Source organism: Protomyctophum bolini, assembly GCF_963924005.1.
Source record: "Protomyctophum bolini genome assembly, chromosome: 15".
Classification (NCBI taxonomy): Eukaryota; Metazoa; Chordata; class Actinopteri; order Myctophiformes; family Myctophidae; genus Protomyctophum; species Protomyctophum bolini.
Genome location: NC_137876.1, coordinates 26,189,325 through 26,209,514, shown reverse-complemented (window position 1 = coordinate 26,209,514; position 20,190 = coordinate 26,189,325). Strand labels below are relative to the sequence as shown.

Genomic DNA, 20,190 nt, shown 5'->3' with positions numbered 1-20,190 from the left:
ACACACACACACACACACACACACACACACACACACACACACACACACACACTCTCTCTCTCTCTCTCTCAGCAAAGTAACAATAATAATAATAATAATATAATCAAATAAAGATAGAGATAACTAGAACTGCACTCTGTCGAGTGCATACTTGCTTGTTGCACACTAGTAGGCCAACTAGTGGGCAAGCAGAGCGTGCAATTACTTTCGACCGCTACAAACTGTAGCGGTAATACATATACATATACTATGTATAATGTATAATATGTAATTTGTCCGTCCCAGCCAACCCGCCACTTTTTATGCGTATGCACTGCCCCAGCAAATTGTGCCTGATACGGCAGTGGTGCCAGATTACATACATGTATACACAGGAGCATTACCTTTAATCCTCCCAACACTAAAACATATCGTCATTACGTCACCATCGAAAACCAATTACACTCTGGCATTGGGTCCTTTAATCCACATATTTCTTACGTCATCATTGAGAGCTAGTTATACATATACTACCGGTATATATATGTAATTTGTAAGTTGATTAGCGGTATACTGTGGTTACTTTGCGCCAAAAACCGTCCCAGCCAACCCGCCACTTTTGATGCGTATGCAATAAAACAGCAAATTGTGCCTGATTTGCTGGGACCAGATTACATACATGACCATATTTCTTACGTCTTCATTGAGAGCTAGTCATACATATACTATATATACCTGATTTGCTGGGACCAGGTTACATACATGTATACACAGGAACATTACCTTTAATCCTCCCAACACTAAAACATATCGTCATTACGTCACAATCGAAGACCAATTACACTCTGGCATTGGGTCCTTTAATCCACATATTTCTTACGTCATCATTGAGAGCTAGTTATACATATACACACCATGTACTCTGGTCCCAGCAAATCAGGCACAATTTGCTATTTTATTTTACAAATTACATATCTATAGTATATGTATGACTAGCTCTCAATGATGACGTATAAGAAATATGGTCATGTATGTAATCTGGTCCCAGCAAATCGGGCACAATTTGCTGTTTTATTTGCATACGCATCAAAAGTGGCGGGTTGGCTGGGACGGTGCATACGGACCGGGCGAAACTATTACTTGCGCGCTCTGCTTGCGCAAGTAATAAAGATATAGCAGCAATAGGGGAGTGGTTTATTGTCTGGATTTATAGACAGAGTTTATAGTAGAGTTGAACACATAATGGCTTGATGTGGTTTCGCCCATTAAAATGTATTTTCCCTTTGTCTGTGAATAATGGAGTTGACTCAACATTTCCTGTGAAACCAAACTTAGCCAGGCCATTTGTTGTGAAATCAAACGGGGGGATTATTTCACGTGAAAGAGGAACCATGGGTAACTATCGTTCCCCTTGAGAACACTGACTCAAAGCTGACAGAACATCCTTTCAGAACCTGTGACAACATCTCGTGAGCCACTGTTGGGTCCCACACTAATGCTTGATAAACAGCTGGAGAGACATATGGAGACTCCTGTTACTGAACAAATATTGTAGAGCAATGAGTACTATCAGAATATTAGAGCTAACACATATTTAATGTTTAACCAAATAAATCACTTACCCTATACTTTATAATGCTGTGGGGGTTATTTTAAACTCAGTAGCAGCGAACTCCCCCTCTGATACCCTTCCGTTCTCCATTGTCTCCCCCTCACTGTCTCTCCATCCCCCTCTCTCTCTCTTTGCCTCTCTTTTTCTCTGTATCCTTCTCTTTTTCCAGCTGAGCAGCCCAGCCAGCCAATCGGGATGGAGGGAGATGAGGATGGGGCGGGGCGAGTGCGGGTGCTGCAGGAGCAGCGAATGGCAATACAGAAGAAAACCTTCACCAAATGGATGAATAGTGTCTTCTCCAAGAATGGGGTGAGGAGCAGTGGAGTGGAGATGGAAGAAAGTGGGAAGAAAAATTCATGAGAAATAATATTCGTATGAGTTCAGTCAGACAACTCTTGGATTGGATTGGAAATAGTATATCTTTAATGTGCATAAATATGATTATAACTATCATGAGCATATTTTGGCGTCAAGGCTCTGGCTCAGGGTGGTTGCTGGAGTGGCGGCCGTGAGAAAAAAAAAAAAAAATAGAGCAAAGATTACAGCATAAGCATAGAGAACAAGCAGGGAGCTTTAAATAGCCTGCTCCAATAAGTTGAAGTGTACATGTGACTTAATGTACCTGAGTTGGTGCTAATAGTAGTAGTACAAATATATTAGTTTTTTTATTTATTTTATATTTTTTATGGAGGGACAGACAGTATAGGCTGACAGGAAATGGGGAGAGAGATGGGGGGGGGGGGGTGACATGCATTAAAGGCCGTCTGGATCGGGAGTCGAACCCGCGGCACACTGCCAGACTGGATTACCAGCCAAGGTGCCTGGACCACTGAGCCATGATTTATATTTTAACCAACCCAGAGAGTACAGACTGTCCCTGGCTGGACTGTCTGCCCTGTCATCATGTCATGTTATGGAAACATGTGATCTCTGTTGCTATCTGTACAGGTATACAACTAACTGTGTGTACAGGTAAAGATATGTTCCATGGAGGCGATCAGCAGGTGTCTGTTTAATGTTGTGATCAAAATACAGCCACATGCTGACTTTTATGTGTGTGGTCTGGACTTACTGTACTGTATCCTGTTGATATATAGGCCCAGTGTTCATTTCCTCTGCCAGGCGAATGTATTATTTGTGGTGCGTGCCTCCTGGTGGAGATTTGTGCTGCATTAAGCACTCCTTAGCTTGTCTTGTCTAAAAATGAACCATTGTTTTCATGCAGGGGAGTCATACACCACTCTGTAATCAGCTGTAATCAGCTGTCAGTCTGCTGACTTTTTTGCCAGGTGCGAAGCAACCTGGCCTACATTTGCATGCGCCTCTACTGACGACCGTAAAGACGACTCTAAACACGATCTAGTCATGATTGGCTGCCTCCTTACGATCTTACTAGCGACCTAGTCATGATTGGCTGCCTCCTAAGCCAATGGGAGTCTGAACGGCATAAAAAACCCATACTCTGAACACCGCAACGTGGAGCGAGTGGCAACAGCAGCTAATGTTATGAACTAACTACAAGCCATTACAATTAAAACACAATGAGCGAACCAACAAAAGAACGTTGTAAACGAACGAAAACGTGCGCTACAAGAGCGTGTTGCACCTGGCAGTTATAACTGAGTAATTTTCTTGTTTTCAATCAGCCACGCTTTTCTACACACCAATCACAGCTCATTCCCTGAACAAGGCGATCTGTTTAAATGCGGCTCCCCGGATCCCTGCTTTAAAATGCTGCCACGCGCTGCTGGCAAAGCTTATTGCCTCCACCACCACCCTATAGCCTCCACTCAGAGTATTCCTGACTGATGACAAGATCTCATAAAAACTCAAAAAGCACTGCGAGGGATCACAAAACAACCTGTATTTGTTTACTTCCCATGACACTTCAGGGGCTCGGAAGCAAATTTGAAATGTTTTTGTGTGTGAAACAAAGTGTACCGAATACAGATTGTTGTGTGTCAGTTTTTGGCCCGAGCGTTGAGGACCTGCTGGTTCAAATCAGCTGTGTTTTCCATTCCCACAATCCCTCGGAGCACTCCGTATGATGCAGCAGATTCTCAGCTGCGAAAGGAATGTGTGTGTGTGTGTGTGTGTGTGTGTGTGTGTGTGTGTGTGTGTGTGTGTGTGTGTGTGTGTGTGTGTGTGTGTGTGTGTGTGTGTGTGTGTGTGTGCGTGTGCGTGTGCGTGCGATGCATATGATGTTGTTTATGGATAGAGAGAGAGAGAGAGAGTTGAGAGAGAGAGAGAGAGAGAGAGAGAGAGAGAGAGAGAGAGAGAGGGTGTGGCAACACTGGTGAGCAAAGGATGCAGTGGATGATGTGGAAGTGAAGACAGCCTCGTTTTCAGGACCACCTGTGTGTGTGTGTGTGTGTGTGTGTGTGTGTGTGTGTGTGTGTGTGTGTGTGTGTGTGTGTGTGTGTGTGTGTGTGTGTGTGTGTGTGTGTGTGTGTGTGTTAGTGTCCTCATCAGCACCACAGGAAGCAAACAGAGCCTTTATAGAATTACCTTGGTTCCATTTCCTGTTGCCATGGGAGATAACCCTATTAGTCTGAGCTCATCACATCCAGCACACTAACAACAATAGAAGAGAATATGACTGACAGTGTAAATTATAAAACAGTAAATATTCTCAGGGTAAATGAGTGTAAAAAGGGCCCTAAGTGGCCCTCTCCTGTCCTGTTCTCTCAGTGTGCTGTCCTGTCCCGCTGGCAGCCATACCTGTCCCTCCTGTCCTGTCTCTGTTCTGCCCTATACCCCAAATAGAAGGTTTTTTTTAAAACCTTTGAAAATGTTGAAAAGTTGTTGCCAATTCTGATCTAAAAGAAGGTCAGTATTATTATTAGTATGTCCCGTACTGTCTCTGTCCTCACAATCTGGGAACCCACCTGGGAAAACACCGCCCTCTTGACGTGAGTCTGTCTCGAGAGACTACTGTCCTCCTAACACAGTGGACCTCCAATGGGGGACCCCACATGATTTTTGGGGTGGTCCCCAGATGACCGTGAAGTGACAATTTAAGGACTTTTAAGAACAATACAAATAAATACTACATATACCAGTACGACGCCCTGAGGGCGAGAAGCATGCACGGCTGCACGCATCCGCCTCAGTGACGGCAGACTGCTGGGCGAGCGCTGGCGCTTTGGCATGGGGGGTCAGATCGACATAATGGAATGAATTCTGTACTGGCCATGTGGAGAGTGTCTTGAGTGTACACTAGGGTTGGAAGAGGTAAGCTCAACATATGGATGTCAGAACAGGTCAGATCCAAGGGTGGCAGCAGGGGCAGTGTCTTGAGTGTACAGGGTTTGATGAGGTTTGGCCATATATATTTGATTGATTGAATACTTTATTGGCAGAAATGTAATCAGTACAGGGTACAGTCAAACATAAATGCAATCAGTACAGGGTACAGTCAAACAGAAATGTAATCAGTACAGGGTACAGTCAAACAGAAATGTAATCAGTACAGGGTACAGTCAAACAGAAATGTAATCAGTACAGGGTACAGTCAAACAGAAATGTAATCAGTACAGGGTACAGTCAACACATGTCCAAAGGGATCACTGAAAAAAGTGTTGTTTCCATTCAGGTTCTGGGTATTCAATTCATAATCATGAAAGTAACAACGAAATTCAAATCCTCAAGGTAAAAATAACACAAATATGTACAGGCTGATGAGGTCAGATCAACATTATGGAGATCTAAGGGTGGCAGCGGGGGCAGTGTAGACTCTGGGTCCATTGGAGACTGGTGTTCACGTCATAGAGTAGACTCTGGGTCCATTGGAGACCTGGAAGGACACCCCATATGGGATTTTAACAGCTTCCTCTTCCTCCTATTCCACAATATGGAAGGTGTCAGTTAGAGTTGAAACAATATACAGTATACTGTACAGTATAGAGCACATAGAACATTCTACAAGCATTGTTTTGTATTTCTTGCTTTACTGAGAATAACAGGAAAACCAAGAGGGAGATAGGGTAGGAGAGACAGACAGGAAAGCTGTGAGGGAGACAGTGTATAGGTCAGGACATTGATTCTCAAAGGGTCCAGGGGCAGGGAGCCCCAGGGGTCCTTGGGGTGGTGGTGGTGGGGGGTTCCAGGGGGGTCCGCAACAAAAGTAGCATCACAATAATTTTAACCACTGTATCCATTTATACGTTGACTAGTAAAAAAAATAGCAAATCTACAAGCTTATACATCTGCTTTGTTTTGGGTTTTTTAGGCACAAAACCTTCTCAGATAGTGGTCCAAATAGATAGATCAATTTGGGGGGTATTTAATTGACTTGAAAAAGTTGGAGAACCACTGACAGGCAGCATGGGACGCTGAGAGGTGTAGGAGAGAACAGGATATATGGCTCTTGGCGAACTGATCCAAGTCCAACTGAGGGTAGATGCGATTCCCCAGAAGGGAGTTAACCACGTTATACTATGTATGGCATTTCTATAGCTCTGTGAGGAACAATGCGTTCTGACCCAGACCTCTGTATCATCAGGATATCCTAGGCAGGACCAGGGGTCTATTAATGTACATTTCTCAGTGTTATGTAACAGACTGGAGCCAGCAGATGACTTTAACAGAAGTTTGTTTTCACACAGCAGTATTAGCTCCAGAAACCTCTTACCTCCACATTATAACTCTTTTTTTCCCCCGTGAATGAACGTCACACAAACGTATCAGAAGTAGGCGTATAGCAGACCCACAAGGTCGAAACGCGATGCGAAGCAACTAGTTTTGATCTTGTAGATCTAGTGCTTTCGCTACTTTTCGCTACTTCCAGCAAAGTAATAGTTTTGGACATTATGAGGTTTCCACCTCAGAGACAATACTATTTCTGCCCACATAGCCAGAATGACAGAATGCTTTTAGTGTGTGTGTGTGTGTGTGTGTGTGTGTGTGCGCGCGCGTGCGAGCGTGTCTATCACACTCACTGTGGCCATTTCTATAGACATCTAGAGCTGTTTAAAGATTAACTGATGGAGAACCTGTGCTGTGTTTTTAACCACTTGACCCATGGCATCCCTACATTCAGCGAAAATAGCCGATCTACAAGCTACTGTATAGTCGCATTGTGAGCTTCTAGATTCTAGCTATTTTCAGTGAAGAGATTTGGTGTGTGTAGAGGAGGAAAAGGGAGGGCCAAGAAGTACAGAGCGCTGGGGGACCCATGGTCAATGGAGTATATAGGGTCTAAGTGGTTAACGTCACTTTGTGTCGATGACATTAACACCATATGAACCAAGTATACGCCCTCAAATGGAATGTATACACATGTGCACTTATGTTCTGTGTGTGTGTGTGTGTGTGTGTGTGTGTGTGTATCCACTCCCAGCCATACATTGTGACTGTTAAGGAGGAGGCCTGCTTAGCTTCACATAATAGTACTCCCATAGAAGCAGAGGAGAGGGAAAATAAGAGAGGGAAGGAGGAGAGGAAGGAGAGAGGAAAGGAGAAGTGAGAACGAAGAAGTGAAAAAGACATGCGTGCGTGCGTGCATGTGCGTGCGTGTGTTTGTGTGTGTGCATGTGTTTGAGTGTTGAGGGTGTGTCTATATGACTCTTAAGTCATTCTAGTCATTCAACTAAGTTTCCCCATAGTGAAAATAAAGAAGAAAGAAGAAAAAATAAATATATATATATATTGCAAAAAATACTTTATATGGCCTGTGTGTGCCTGCATGCGTGTGTGCCTGCATGCGTGTGTGCCTGCATGCGTGTGTGTGCCTGCATGCGTGTGTGTGTGTGTGTGTGTGTGCGTGTGCGCGCGTGTGTTTGTGTGAGTGAGAGAGAGAGAGAGAGAGACAGGCACATGACAGTCAGCTGGTTGGTTTATTATTGGTCAGAGTAACCTACCATGAACCTTGCAGGGCGGGGCAGAATCAGAATCAGCTTTATTGTCATATAACAGGTTAACAGAAGTAAAGTGGGTGAAGTGGATGAAATTAGTTTTTTGTTCCCATCATATCGTATCGTTATGTCATAGAAGTAAGAAAGCAAAAATACAAAAATACAATACAATACAAAGCAAATGGCCTCAAATCCTAGGCCATGGTTCTCAGCAGGATCAGTATCTCTGGGTTTTGTTCACGAGTGAGGGGAGGACGGAGAAGGATATCAGCCGGGGAATCAGAGCAGCAGGGGCGGTATTGCAGTTGCTGTACCACACTGTTGTGACGAAAAGAGAGCTGAGCCAGAAGGCAAAGCTCTCTGTCTACCGACTACCGACTCACCGAGCAATCTTCGTTCCTACTCTCACCTCTGGTCATGAAGTGTGTGTCATGACTGAAAGAATAAGGTTGCGAATACAAGCGGCCGAAATGAGTTTTCTTTGACGGGTGGCTGGCACTGGCATCTCCCTTAGAGATAGGATGAGAAGTTCAGTCACCCGAGAGAGACTCGCAGTAGTCACTGCTTCTTCGCCTGGAAAGGAGCCAGCTTATGTGGTTCGGGCATCTGGTTATGATGCCTCTCGGGCGTCTCCCTAGAGAGGCCCTCGAGGCACGTCCCACTGGGAGGACACCCCGGGGCAGACCAAGGCGCAGTTGGAGGAAACACATAGACTCACTGGCCTTGGAACTAGAGGGCAGCACGGGTCCATCCGGAATACCCGAGAGCCGAACCGAGGGCCCAAAATATTGACTTGTCCCTCGGGCAGGGTCGGATTTCATTCCAAATTGCTGCGAGTCTCGGTCGGATCGTCTGAAATGCAGTTACCTGTGAGGATCCGAGCTTTATATAAACCCTTCAACTTTAAAAATAGGTTACAAAAATAGACATGCGTGCGTTGTAATTATCACATTCTAAAGTCCATATTGTCTGTTGAACAGAGTCAACAGGGCTGGGTCTCGTCATGCACCCCGACATGAGCGAGAGCGCTCTCTCTCTCCCTCTTTCGCATTGTCTCTCTCTCTCACCCGACTGCGCGTGCACACACACACACACACACACACACACACACACACACACACACACACACACACACACACACACACACACACACACACTGTAGAGAGCTCATAGAGAGCAGTATCATGTCATGTTGAAGCATATAATATTGCAGAGAACCCACTATGGGTCCGGATCCAGGGGGGCAGTCAGACAGATATTTTGTGAAGCCACTAAGGATTTCCTGAAAGTTCATATAATGGCCTGTTGTGGCGCTGTCATTGGGCCCAAAAAAAACCCATAGCCCCATAGAAGTCCATGTATTTGGGCCCAACTTCACCTACCATAGAAGTCCATGTATTTGGGCCCAACTTCACCTAGAGTCTAGGTGAAGTTGGGCCCAAATACATGGACTTCTATGGGGCTATGGGTTTTCTGGGTCCAATGACAGCGCCACAACAGGCCATTATATGAACTTTCAGGAAATCGCGATTTCCTCAGTGGCTTCACAAAATATCTGTCTGACTGCCCCCCTGTCTGGGCCAGCCAATGGCCAGCTGGGCCAAAACGGACTAGAAAGATGGCGATTTACAATTCAAGGACTGACAGGCTTAATTTTATGTTCATGTTAGACCCGGGGAACGCTTTGTCCAGATTTTTTACAGCCAGTCTATGGTCCGGATCTATATCGGATTGAATCGGATCAGCCCCGTTTAGGTAGGCCCTAAACCCTAGCCTAAACCTAGGCTAGGTAATAATTAATGAACACAGTAATACTGTGTTGTGTTCATTATTACCTGCCCGGGAGCCAATCGGTAAGGCGGGTCTATCCTAGAAGGTGGAGAGGGTGTTACACGAAAATCGGTGACCCATGCTTTGCAGTCTGTGGTGATTGCGTAATCATTCGAATCTACTATATTCAATAGGTCACCACTTTTAGTGTGACACACGCGGACTAGTTTTGTTTACATTCCTTTGTGTGCGACATAACAGAGATTGAGAGAAGATGGGTTCATCCTTTGACCTTTAGTATTGTATGAAAGGCCATGGAATTATCAGTATATTTTTGATTTATTGGTGAGAGAAGGAGATCAAGCAGTCAATGCAAATTAGGACAGCACGTCAGAACCACAACACTCTGGTAGGCTGCACTCTTGTATTTACCAAACATCCTAGCAGCAGGTGGGTTTTAATTTTTAATTGTCGGCTAAAAGGTAATCTTGTAAGGTAACGGAATAAGTTTTAATGGCGTTATGGCGGTAATCCTGTAAGTTTTCATAAAAATACATCAACGAGCGTCAAAATCTTAGGCTATTAAGCTTTTCAGGATCAATGACCTTTTCTGTATTATTGGGATTTCACACACTTTTTCCAAGTCAAAAAGTGTGAGGCAACAGTCCAGAAGACAATGTGTGATGTCATGTTTTAACAGCACTGATAATTAATGAACACCTCCACCCATCGCCCCCCTCTTGTCTGTCTGTCTCTCTCTGTGATGATGACCGATGGAAGGGTTGCATGATCACAGAAGAATTTCATCAGATGATCAGAGGGAAGATGTCTCAGCCTCTTGAACATTGTGTTGTGTGCATGGTGTGTGGTCCCAAGCGGACCAAAACGTCAACATTTAATTTGCAATTTGATATGTTTGTATCTGAGAAGATAATCTGTTTTCTATCAAATATATTTCCTCATGACTCCCTTGTGTATGTATTGACTGTGGGAGTGAATCATGTCCTGTGTGTGTGTGTGTGTGTGTGTGTGTGTGTGTGTGTGTGTGTGTGTGTGTGTGTGTGTGTGTGTGCGTGTGCGTGTGCGTGTGCATGTGCATGTGCGTGTGCATGTGTCTGTGCCTGTCCCTAACTCAGCACTGACCCAAAACACTCTTGTCCTTGTGTGTGTCTGTGCGTGTCTGTAGGAGACATTAAACCTGACAGATGTTTACACTGAACTGAAGACGGGTGTTGTTCTGGTGCGTCTTCTGGAGCTGATTTCCGGGTCGCCACTTCCTCCTCCCAGCAGAAGAACCCTCCGCGCTCACTGTCTGGCCAACAACAGCATCGCCATTAACTTCCTTAGAACCAAGGTAACGTCCTGTACTTAAACACCAGCTTCCCGTCTCTACATGCCAACTTCCTGTCTCTAGGCCTAGGGTTCCCAAACAGTGGGTTGGGACAGTTTGTGGGTTGGAGACCCATTTTTATGGGTCGCGAGTAAAATGTCCCTTTTTCCCTCTCCTACCTGGAAAAGATATAGCCTATTATTTCAAAAGATTTTCAAAAATGAATAACAAATCAAAGAAATAAATAAGCAAAGAAAACTTTAAGAGGTAGGCCTAGTGAAAATAGAAACTCTACATACAAGCTCTTTAATAACTTTTAGAAGTAGTGAAACTAGAAGATCTACAAACTCAGATCTGAGTTGGTAGATCTGCTATTTTCACTAGCTTGGGTCCCGAGTAGACATAACATTTCTTGAGATAAAACGCTTGGGAACCACTGCTTTTATTTGATCCTTGACTTACTCGCTCTCTCTATTATTATTGCAGGGTTTCATTTTGACATGCTATGTAGGCTACTGTTGCTGTGTCTATCTATGGGTTTTGTGGCCTATAAACGCTCTTAATGCAGCGACGCACGGGCAACTGACCAATCATGTTCTTGCTGTCAGATTCGGATAGATCTGATTGGTCCGGAGAACGTGGTGGATGGGGACAGAACTCTGATCCTGGGTCTGCTCTGGATCATCATCCTCAGGTTCCAGATTGGAGCCATCAACCTTGACGAGGTAGGGATTTAAACCAATGACCTTAAACAAGGTAAATCATCAAATCAAATCAAACTTTATTTATATAGCACATTTACATCGACCAAGGTCGAACCAAAGTGCTTCACATTACAAAGCATAATAACATACACAGGCAAACAGAAAGAAAGGGATAAAATAAAGCATTATTTCAATGTATAATAGAGCAAAATGTAATAGGCAATACATGGGAACATCGTACATGGGTAGACTTAAATTAAATTGAATTAAAAGCCATAGAGTAAAAATGAGTCTTTAATAGGGATTTAAAAACCGCCAACGATCGAGCAGAGCGAACATGGAGTGGCGGGGCGTTCCAGAGGTTGGGTCCGGCCATGGCGAACGCGCCATCTCCTCTGGTCCTGAATTGTGTGTCAGGCACAATCAGGAGAGACTGATTGGCCTATCGACATTGAGGAGACTGGAATGTAAATAATATCAACCTTGAGTGCCCTAGACTGCTGCCATAGTAGCGCTCCAGGCAACCAGACTACAATGTAAAGTAGCCTGACAGCGTGTCACAGGCTCGAGTCTCTACACCGACCGGCCTTTGCTGCATGTCACTCCCCATCTCTTTCTCCCCATTCCTCTCAGCCTACAACTGTAAAATAAAGGCATAACATAAATAAATAAATAAATATATATATATATATATATATAGCATAATCAACCTTGACTAAAAAATAACTCATACAACCTTGGTATCAGGACCTGAACCTGAACCAAATGCACGTCCACATGAGTTAGGAAGTTGAACCTACAATGCTAGGAAGAAGAGGGCATCCAAACCAACATCAGCAAGATTGTTAGTGTCCAAACTTGGATATGTCTCAATATTTGGCTCTCCTCTCCTCTCCTCTCCTCTCCTCTCCTCTCCTCTCCTCTCCTCTCCTCTCCTCTCCTCTCCTCTCCTCTCCTCTCCTTCCAGACCGACGGTGGGAGTGTAGCTCGGCGATCAGCCAAGGAGGCCCTGTTGATCTGGTGTCAGAGGAAGACTGCTGATTACAGCAACGTGGACGTCCACGACTTCTCCGGGAGCTGGAGAGATGGACTGGCCTTCAATGCACTCATACACACACACAGGTAAAGGAGCACGCACACACGCACGCACGCACGCACGCACGCACGCAACGCAAACTGTTCCAAACATCTCAAAACTAATTAGAGGTGTGCATTGGCACTGCCGTCACAATTCAATTCCATTATCATTCAATTCTACAATGTTGTGCTATTACTGCACAACATGGCAAACGTTTCATCAGTCAATTCAAGCAGTCCGGTATAACAAATTTGAGATATATATTAAATATTAAAGTAAAATATAAAGTAAAAAGGTTATCATTAATATATATATATAATTATATTTAGGCTTTGATTATCGATTATGTCACATGTCTGCATTGCATTGCATTGCATTGCTGCATGGCCGAATCACGATGCTTTGCTGAATGGATTATTTTTCACACCACTACAACTAATGCTCTGCACTTCAGGCCTGACCTTTTTGACTACGGTCGTCTCCATGGCGACGACCCCAAGCATAACCTGGGCCACGCCTTCTCGGTGGCAGAGAGAGAGTTTGGCATCATGCAGCTGTTGGACGTGGAGGACATGTTGGTCCGCCACCCCGATGAGAAGTCCATCATGACCTACGTGTCGCTCTACTATCACTACTTCAGCAAGATGAAGCACGAGCAGACCAGGCAGAAGAGGATAGTTAAGGTTGGTGGTGAACAGACCAGACGGGGTAACATCCCGTTAGTCCCACCCATTAATAACACTTTAACCTAACCCTAAACTCAGTACTACCAGTAAATGTCCCCAGACATTTCAGAAATTGCCAAATAATCATTTCCATACATTTAAAAAAATAGAAGGAATCAAAAACACACGTTATCATTTTTTAAATAGGGCTCAAGTTATTCAGTCACATTTTTGTCATGTTTGGATCCCGGAAAGACACCAAAAAATATCTTTTGGGTCTCAAAAGTTGAAAAGTGTGAAAACTTGTTGTACATCAAGACATATGCGGCATGCCTGTCATTATGTACTGCCAGGAAGAGTAAAGAGTTGTCATTGACAATATTCTAATATAGGACTATTTCACCCTCTGCTGGGCAGTTTGGGAACTACAGTTGCCCTGTCAGTGGCTAGTAGCTGGGACTGTTAAACTTTGCACACGTGTGTGTGTGTCATTTCATACATGCACCAATGTGTATGTGGATGGGTAGCCCAGTGTGCATTTGTGTGAGGCAAGAGGAGAATGTCAGCCAGTCAGTCAGCCACATAACATAATAAATAATATTTCTATACACATTAAAATAACATTAACTTGTGTGCAAAATAGTGCAATATAATTCATATCAACTACACTATCAGTGGTCCAATCCTGTAAGTTACTTCGTCACATTACTATAGTATTACAGCAGCTTAATGCTGGGCATAGAGATAGAACACGCAGAACAGACAGACCCATCCACAGGAGATTAACAAACAGATAGCCTCCTGTCCATGCTCTCTAGGTCTGTGCAGGGGGTGGAACTAGATAATGATCTAAGCTAAGCTAATCACATTACATTACAATCCTACAGACTTGTTGCCGGAAGCAAGCATATATATAGTAGTAGGCTACACTCTCCTATTTAAACATATATAGAGACTGTGCACGCATTACTTGATGACAGAAGAAGACAGTAATCCATAGAAGGAGTGATCTAGTAGTTCCTATAGGTCAGGGAAGGAGAGTATTTCATTTATCAATACATTGTGCTGAAAGTCTGTGCCTTGTGCTGTTTAGTAGCAGGTGGATGTAGACTAGAGCATACACAGCACTTTATAATGTCTTTACTCAGAGAGTGCACATAATTATGTAACATTTGTACACTCTCTGTTAAATTAAAGTGAAATTAGTGACTCTAATTTGTAGTCACATTTACCCTCAGCAATTTACAGTAAGGAAGGCAGCGGGTGGGTTGATGGAGAAAGGTGGTTTCTCTCATTTACAGTACTATATTATGTTTGGTTGAATTGACATTTTGGCTTCATTTCTAAACTGCCAACTCGGGGTAAAACTCCAGAGAACCGGGAACGGAATGGAGAACGTACGCGAGGCCGGGTGTCTGCAGGTACTGCACCTACACAGCACCGGGGAACACGTGCTGCAGTGGCGCGTGAGACCCAACAGTAATTTCCAACAGGCCACTGTAGATCTTTGAAATGTAAGCCGACATCTGTTTTTGGAGTAGAATCCCAACCATCATTGCTGGATTCTGTTTTTTTTAGAATATGATCTGATGATGGTTGGTACCCTGACTCGGGTGGCTAGTAGAGTGGACTAGTATACAGCGTAGCAAGCACAGGACTACATTTCCCAGCACTATGTGGGGGAGGCCAGTGTTTGGAGGCATGGGCAGGTACAAGGCATTTCCCTGGGTACATGTGGCGGGCCTGCCATTAGGAGGAAGAGGCTTGCGCGCTTTAAATCAGGTTTGACCTCACTCTGGTTGTTCTGTGTGTGTGTGTGTGTGTGTGTGTGTGTTTAAATATGTTTTTTTGTATCCAAATGCTGTGTTGATATTGAAACAAATGTGCATGTACTATCACCTTTTGATATTCAAACCACAACATAGTATATTATATTTTAATAGAACTTCTGTTGAAGTTGTTCTTTGGCTGTGATCTCATCAGAACATCTGGACACCACTCTCTCTCTCTCTCTCTCTCTCTCTCTCTCTCTCTCTCTATCTGTCTGCCTCTCTCTCTGTCAGATTGTGGATATGATGAGGCAGCTGGATGATATGAAAGTCCAGTATGACAGAATGGTTTCAGACCTACTCCAGTGGATCAGAGCCAAGGTAAGGAATATTGTATTACTACTAATAATATTGAGCGTGTAGATAAAATAAAAAAAATCACAGGGGGGCTGCAGTCATGCAGAGGCTATGGCCATTTGGGGTCCTTGTGGGTTTGGGTACCCCTGAGGGAACCACAGAGTTAGTGCTTTTGTAGTTCACCCACCTGATGTCAGAAATCTTATGTTAATACAGGTTCAATATTTATCAGAATAAAATGTTCTCTTTTATTAAACGAATGTTGATTCAACTGACTGACTAACTGAATGAATGAAAAATGTACTTGTCTGACTGACCTGTTGGTTTTCTGATTCATTCATTCATTGTAGATAATGGAGCTGAATGACAGAAAATTCCCAAATTCTCTGAAACACATGCAGACTCTGGTTTCTGCTTTTAAGACCTACAGGACTGTTGAGAAACCTCCTAAATACCAGGTCACACACACACACACACACACACACACACACACACACACACACACACACACACACACACACACACACACACACACACACACACACACACACATTTATTCATTCATCCCTTTATCTCCACTGCCATTGTACACTCACTCACTCATTTATTCATCTTTTCTTTCGCTCTTTCTAGGAGCGTGGTGCGATGGAGGCCCACCTATTCAGTCTGAGGACACAGCTTGCAGCTAACAACCAGAGAGCTTATATGCCTCCAGAAGGTACATAATGCAAGCGCACACGCGCACACAGCACACAGTAAATTCGCACAGACAGGAAACCTTTACAGTTAATGTGTGTTGATGATGTTTTGTGTGCGTATGTGCAGGTAAGACTCTCAGTGACATAGAGAAGAGCTGGGTGTTGTTGGAGAAAGCTGAACATGAGAGAGAGCGTGCCTTACAGGAGGCGCTACTAAGGCTGGAGCATCTGGAACAACTGGCGCAGAAGTTCGCTAGGAAGGTCAGTCAAGAGACGACCTGACGCTCTGTCTCTCTATCATATGGAAACTGTATTTTTCTTTTTTTTCTTTCTTTTTTGTTTTGTGGCTTTCACCTTTTATTTTATATATGTTAGAGGGACAGACAGTAGGCTGACAGGAAATGGGGAGAGAGATGGGGGGGGGTGACATGCAGTAAAGGCCGTCGGGATCGGGAGTCAAACCCGCGGCACACTGCCAGACTTGGACTACCGGCCAAGGTGCCTGGACCGCTGAGCCATGGCCCAGGCCATGGAAACTGTATTAATATGTTCTTGTAATAGGCACCTTGCTGATAAGACATATGGTAAAATGTAAGAAATGTGGTCCTTTTGGCAGCCAGTGTATGATAATGGTAATACATTACCAATTGCACACACACACACACACACACACACACACACACACACACACACACACACACACACAGCACAGAAGATCCAGTTGGGATCTAATCCCAGACCAGCAGGAGTACATCGGAGTAGTGGTGGAAATGGTACTCAAATGTTGTTGTTTTTTGGCTTTCGCCTTTACTTTTATAGAGGGACAGTTAAGTAGGCTGACAGGAAATGGGGAGGTGACATGCAGTAAAGGCCGTCAGGATCGGGAGTCAAACCCACGGCACACTGCCAGACTGGATTACCAGCCAAGGTGCCTGGACCGCTGAGCCACGGCCCAGACCCAAATGTTTTATCTAAGTAAATGTATCAATACTGCCATGCAGAAACATGTGGTTTTAGATATTTTAGATTTTAGCAGTGAGCCCAGTGTATCTGATGTCATGGACACTGGGCTCACTTACTTCCTAGACTACATGTTGTCTCAGTAAGACAGCCCTCCCCCTATCCACAAGGAGGAGCAGTGCACCAAAGCATTATGGGAATTGTAGTCCAGGAAGTGAGCCCAGTGTCCATAACATCAGAGACACTGGGCTCACTGCTAAAACATTTTAGATTTTTGCAAAAAGTCTGTGAAGTGAAATGTCTGTCCTCTGGTCCCCCTGCAGGCAGCTTTGAGGGAGAGTTATCTGGAGGACACAGAGGGGCTTATCAGGAGACAGGAGGTGAGGGGACTGAGCAGTCTGGAGGACGCCCAGGCTGCCTCTCGGCGCGTGGAGGGCCTCGGGACAGACGCCCTGGTCAGGGAGCAACGCTTCACCGCCCTCACAGAGATGGCCCGCACCATAGAGACGGGAAACTACCACAGCAAAGAGGAAGTCATCAGGAGGTGTGGCAAGACATGCACAAAAACTAAATAAAAAAATGTATCTTCTGCACTTTAGACTTTAAAACTAAATATGCAACAACTTTAAGCTGCAACTTTTAGAACTTATTTTAATGATTAAAATGTTATTATGTTAAAAGAATATAACTAGAACACCTGCTGTGGTTGGAGGTGAGAAATGTAATTTCAACCCTAGTATTGGTAGTTTAGTACATGGTAGTTTAGCATAATGCTGCATTCATATGGAATCAGGCAAGCGGTAGACGGCAAACCAGACTTAATTTTAGTGGACGGGAGCTGCACGGTAAATGGCACGGCAGCACGGCAGCCAGAACCGGCGGCGGTAACGGCATACGGCATCAATGTTAAAATATTTAATCTTTTTACCGTTCCACGCCGTCCAGCAGGTTTTGCCATTTGCCGCCTACTGTACCACTTGCCTGATTCCATGTGAATGCAGCATAAGCCCAATATCTCCCCCGCCAATCGGGTATTCCCTCTTGGATGCTTTATCAACATTTTGGTCTGATCAGCACAGAAACTGATTAGTACAGTTTCCCGTAACAAAATTAATTGAATGTCAACCTTTATTAAATGTACTGTACCTCTTGCAGTATATGAAAATGTTCTTCTTGCTAACTATTTATTTTCAGTATATAAAGGGCTATAAAGTAAAGTTATGCAGAAGGTTAGAGTCTGATAAATCATTTTCTGTTGATAAATATAGCACCAGAGGGCACCACTACTGTATGGCCCTCTGGGGAAGCATAATTTAAAAAGCTTAAGGATAAGCATGTGGTGGGGATGATGGTCAAGGTTATACATTTGGGAATGAAATCAAAGGATGTTCCTCACAAATATAGTGATATCAGTTTGTGTATGTGTGAACTGTGAATGTGTGCGTGTGCGTGTTTTCCAGAGAGCTCAATATCAGACATCGATGGAAGGACCTACTGAAGCAGTTGGACGAGCATAAGCGGATGCTGGCAAATGCAGTCCAAACGTTCAGTGTCCTCAGAGACATAGAGCTGGTCTCACAGGAGCTCAAAGAACTGCAGGTAGAAAACAGTGTGTTTTACAAAGTAAAGTATGCACACCCTCAGACTTGGATGAAGCTCTCATAACATAATGATGTTATAACTAAGTAGGGTAGGAGACACATACTGTAACTGTGAGCGAGTCAACTCAGGCATCCAAGACAATTCAGAATGTTGAACCTTCTATAGTAGTTGGTATTTTCATGCTTGGTCCCAGGGGTGTATCCCGTGGTGTATCCAACCATCCCCCACTCACCAGCTAACTGTTTGTACAACTTTGCATGCCGGCTCTCTATTACTGAAAAATATCTACTTCGCAAATGTCACTTCAGCAACTAAATCTCAGGAGATATCATGGTTGAGCCATCTTGCCTGACTTTCTATTTTAAATGGCTTTATGGCATTATTCATTTGAAGGAAATAGGACATTCCAACTTTATGACATGTCTGGCATACAGAATAAGACCACGCCATTGGCCCTACATGGCTTCCTAAGACTCTAACTTGGATTTGCAACCCTGAAATGCTACTCCCACTGAGCCGTGCCTCCAGCTTCAACAATGTGTGTGTGCATGCCTGTGTACCGTTTGTTATGTTGGCCTCGATTGATTTTATTCCTACAACAGCGAAGCCAAAGGTGGTCAATTTTCGACTCCTATCATCTGTTTCCAGGTCCAGGCTAGCTCTACTGAGCAGGGCAAACAGCTAGCAGAGGTAGAGTCTCTGCTCCAGAGACAAGACCTGCTGGAAGCTCAGATCTCTGCACATGGAGAGACCATCACAGCCCTCAGCAACACCACCAGCAAGGTACAGGACACTCACACATCAGTAGTTTTTCAGAAGTCTACATTTTTATCATAAAAACTAGTAAATCTGACTCAGCCAAACTAAGCTTAAGTGTTTGTTCCAGGGGAAGGCCAGGGAGGGCCAGCAGGTTCAGACCAGAGTGAAAGCCCTGAATGCTCAATACCAAGCTCTGGTTGCCCTCAGCAACAACAGGTTTAAGACCAGCCACAATATATTATTCACCATCAATCAATCATCACTCACTGCCTGATCATCTCATCTCATCTTGATCTTATCTCATCCCTCATGCTCTTCTTTTCATCTGTGTCCCATCATCTTCTCTTCCTCCATATCTTCTCTTTTATATGTCACCCCGCTCTCTTTTTCTCTCTTCTCCCTCCCTCCCTCCATCCGTCTATTCTCCTCCTCTGCTGTGCAGGAGGAGACAGTTGGAGGGTCAGTTGAGGCTGTTTGAGTTCCTCCAGGAGTGCGAGGAGCTTGAGGCCTGGGTGTATGAGAGGTGGCTGAGGTTGCAGACGGCGGGCCTGGGGAGAGACCTGAGCCAGATCACACTGGCCTTGCATAAACACAAGGTCAGACTCGCACAAGCACATGAAACAATACAATCCTTCTGGGTCATTCTCTCCCGTCATTAACCCATTAAGATTCTACGAATGCCTGTAGTTCTCACACTTTTTTTCAAACACTTTCAAGATCAATAATGTTCAAAGATAGCAGATGTACAAGCTGGCTGTGAGTTTGTAGATTTGCTATATATATTTTATTTAATAGACAACGCTAACATCTAAAATGACACATGCTTTCCCGGTTTTAATGGGTTCATTATTAATAACAATATGTATAAATGTTTATTAAAACTGTTCACTTATGTACCATCAACACTTGTGGTACAGTAGGATAGGTGTACTGTAAATAAAGCTTTTTTATTTGTATAATAAATACAAAGTGGGGTTCAAGCATTACACCCCCACCCAGGGCCGGCCCTCCCATCAGGCAAGTCAGGCAATAGCCTGGGGCATCAGGAGGGG

General features: G+C 44.1%; 1 protein-coding gene across 1 annotated transcript in view; it reads left to right on the top strand.

Annotated features, from left to right (window-relative positions):
* Window positions 1-1,786: 1,786 nt before the first annotated feature.
* Window positions 1,787-20,190, top strand: part of sptbn5 (spectrin, beta, non-erythrocytic 5) — a gene marked incomplete at its 5' end in the record, with an annotated part of 75,981 nt that continues 57,577 nt past the window's right edge. The window contains 14 exons of the mRNA XM_080784303.1: window positions 1,787-1,900; window positions 10,403-10,570; window positions 11,155-11,271; window positions 12,218-12,372; window positions 12,783-13,011; window positions 15,057-15,143; window positions 15,470-15,577; window positions 15,753-15,837; window positions 15,945-16,078; window positions 17,101-17,321; window positions 18,238-18,376; window positions 19,028-19,162; window positions 19,266-19,354; window positions 19,581-19,734. Of these exons, the coding sequence (XP_080640429.1) occupies window positions 1,787-1,900; window positions 10,403-10,570; window positions 11,155-11,271; window positions 12,218-12,372; window positions 12,783-13,011; window positions 15,057-15,143; window positions 15,470-15,577; window positions 15,753-15,837; window positions 15,945-16,078; window positions 17,101-17,321; window positions 18,238-18,376; window positions 19,028-19,162; window positions 19,266-19,354; window positions 19,581-19,734 (1,935 nt within the window). The remainder of the gene's footprint in view (window positions 1,901-10,402; window positions 10,571-11,154; window positions 11,272-12,217; window positions 12,373-12,782; window positions 13,012-15,056; window positions 15,144-15,469; window positions 15,578-15,752; window positions 15,838-15,944; window positions 16,079-17,100; window positions 17,322-18,237; window positions 18,377-19,027; window positions 19,163-19,265; window positions 19,355-19,580; window positions 19,735-20,190) is intronic.